The sequence below is a fragment of the Cetorhinus maximus genome, chromosome 8 (assembly GCF_964194155.1).
Source record: "Cetorhinus maximus chromosome 8, sCetMax3.hap1.1, whole genome shotgun sequence".
Classification (NCBI taxonomy): domain Eukaryota; kingdom Metazoa; phylum Chordata; class Chondrichthyes; order Lamniformes; family Cetorhinidae; genus Cetorhinus; species Cetorhinus maximus.
This window is the reverse complement of record NC_135886.1, coordinates 4,312,964-4,313,532: the sequence shown is the minus strand read 5'-3', so window position 1 is coordinate 4,313,532 and position 569 is coordinate 4,312,964. Positions and strand designations below refer to the sequence as shown.

General features: G+C 63.6%; 1 protein-coding gene across 1 annotated transcript in view; it reads right to left on the bottom strand.

The window, feature by feature from the left end:
- Positions 1-288, bottom strand: part of LOC144683381 (ras-related protein Rab-7L1-like) — a 13,396-nt gene extending 13,108 nt beyond the window's left edge. The window contains exon 1 of the mRNA XM_078546336.1: positions 92-288. Within this exon, the coding sequence (XP_078402462.1) occupies positions 92-212 (121 nt within the window). The 5' untranslated portion in view covers positions 213-288. The remainder of the gene's footprint in view (positions 1-91) is intronic.
- Positions 289-569: the final 281 nt, after the last annotated feature.

The following is a 569-nucleotide window of genomic DNA, read 5'->3' as shown; positions in this document are numbered from 1 at the left end:
GCTTCACATCGGGAAATTTTAAACCTCCCACAGCGGAAAAGTCGCACCGGGTTTTTAAAAAAAAAATAAAAAAAACAAGCGGGTCCCTCACCTCCCACGGTGGACTTGTAGTTCTTGCTGAAGCTGTCGTTGGCGTAACGCTGCACCAAGGAGGTTTTCCCCACCGTGCAGTCCCCGATGACCAGCACCTTGAACAGGTAGTCGTTCGCCATGACGCGCGGACAGGGCACGAGTGAAGAGGCCGCATCGAAAGCGCCTCATAAACATCCAACCCCCACTCAGGCCCCGGAGACACCATCCTCCCGCCCTCCGCCCCTCCCCCACAGCAACTGCCAACCCCTCCCCCCAGCAACCGCCAACCCCTCCCCCCAGCAACCGCCAACCCCTCCCCCCAGCAACCGCCAACCCCTCCCCCCAGCAACCGCCAACCCCTCCCCCCAGCAACCGCCAACCCCTCCCCCCAGCAACCGCCAACCCCTCCCCCCAGCAACCGCCAACCCCTCCCCTCCCCACCAGCAACCGCCAACCCCGCCCATCCCTTCCCCCCCAGCAACCGCCAACCCCGCCCA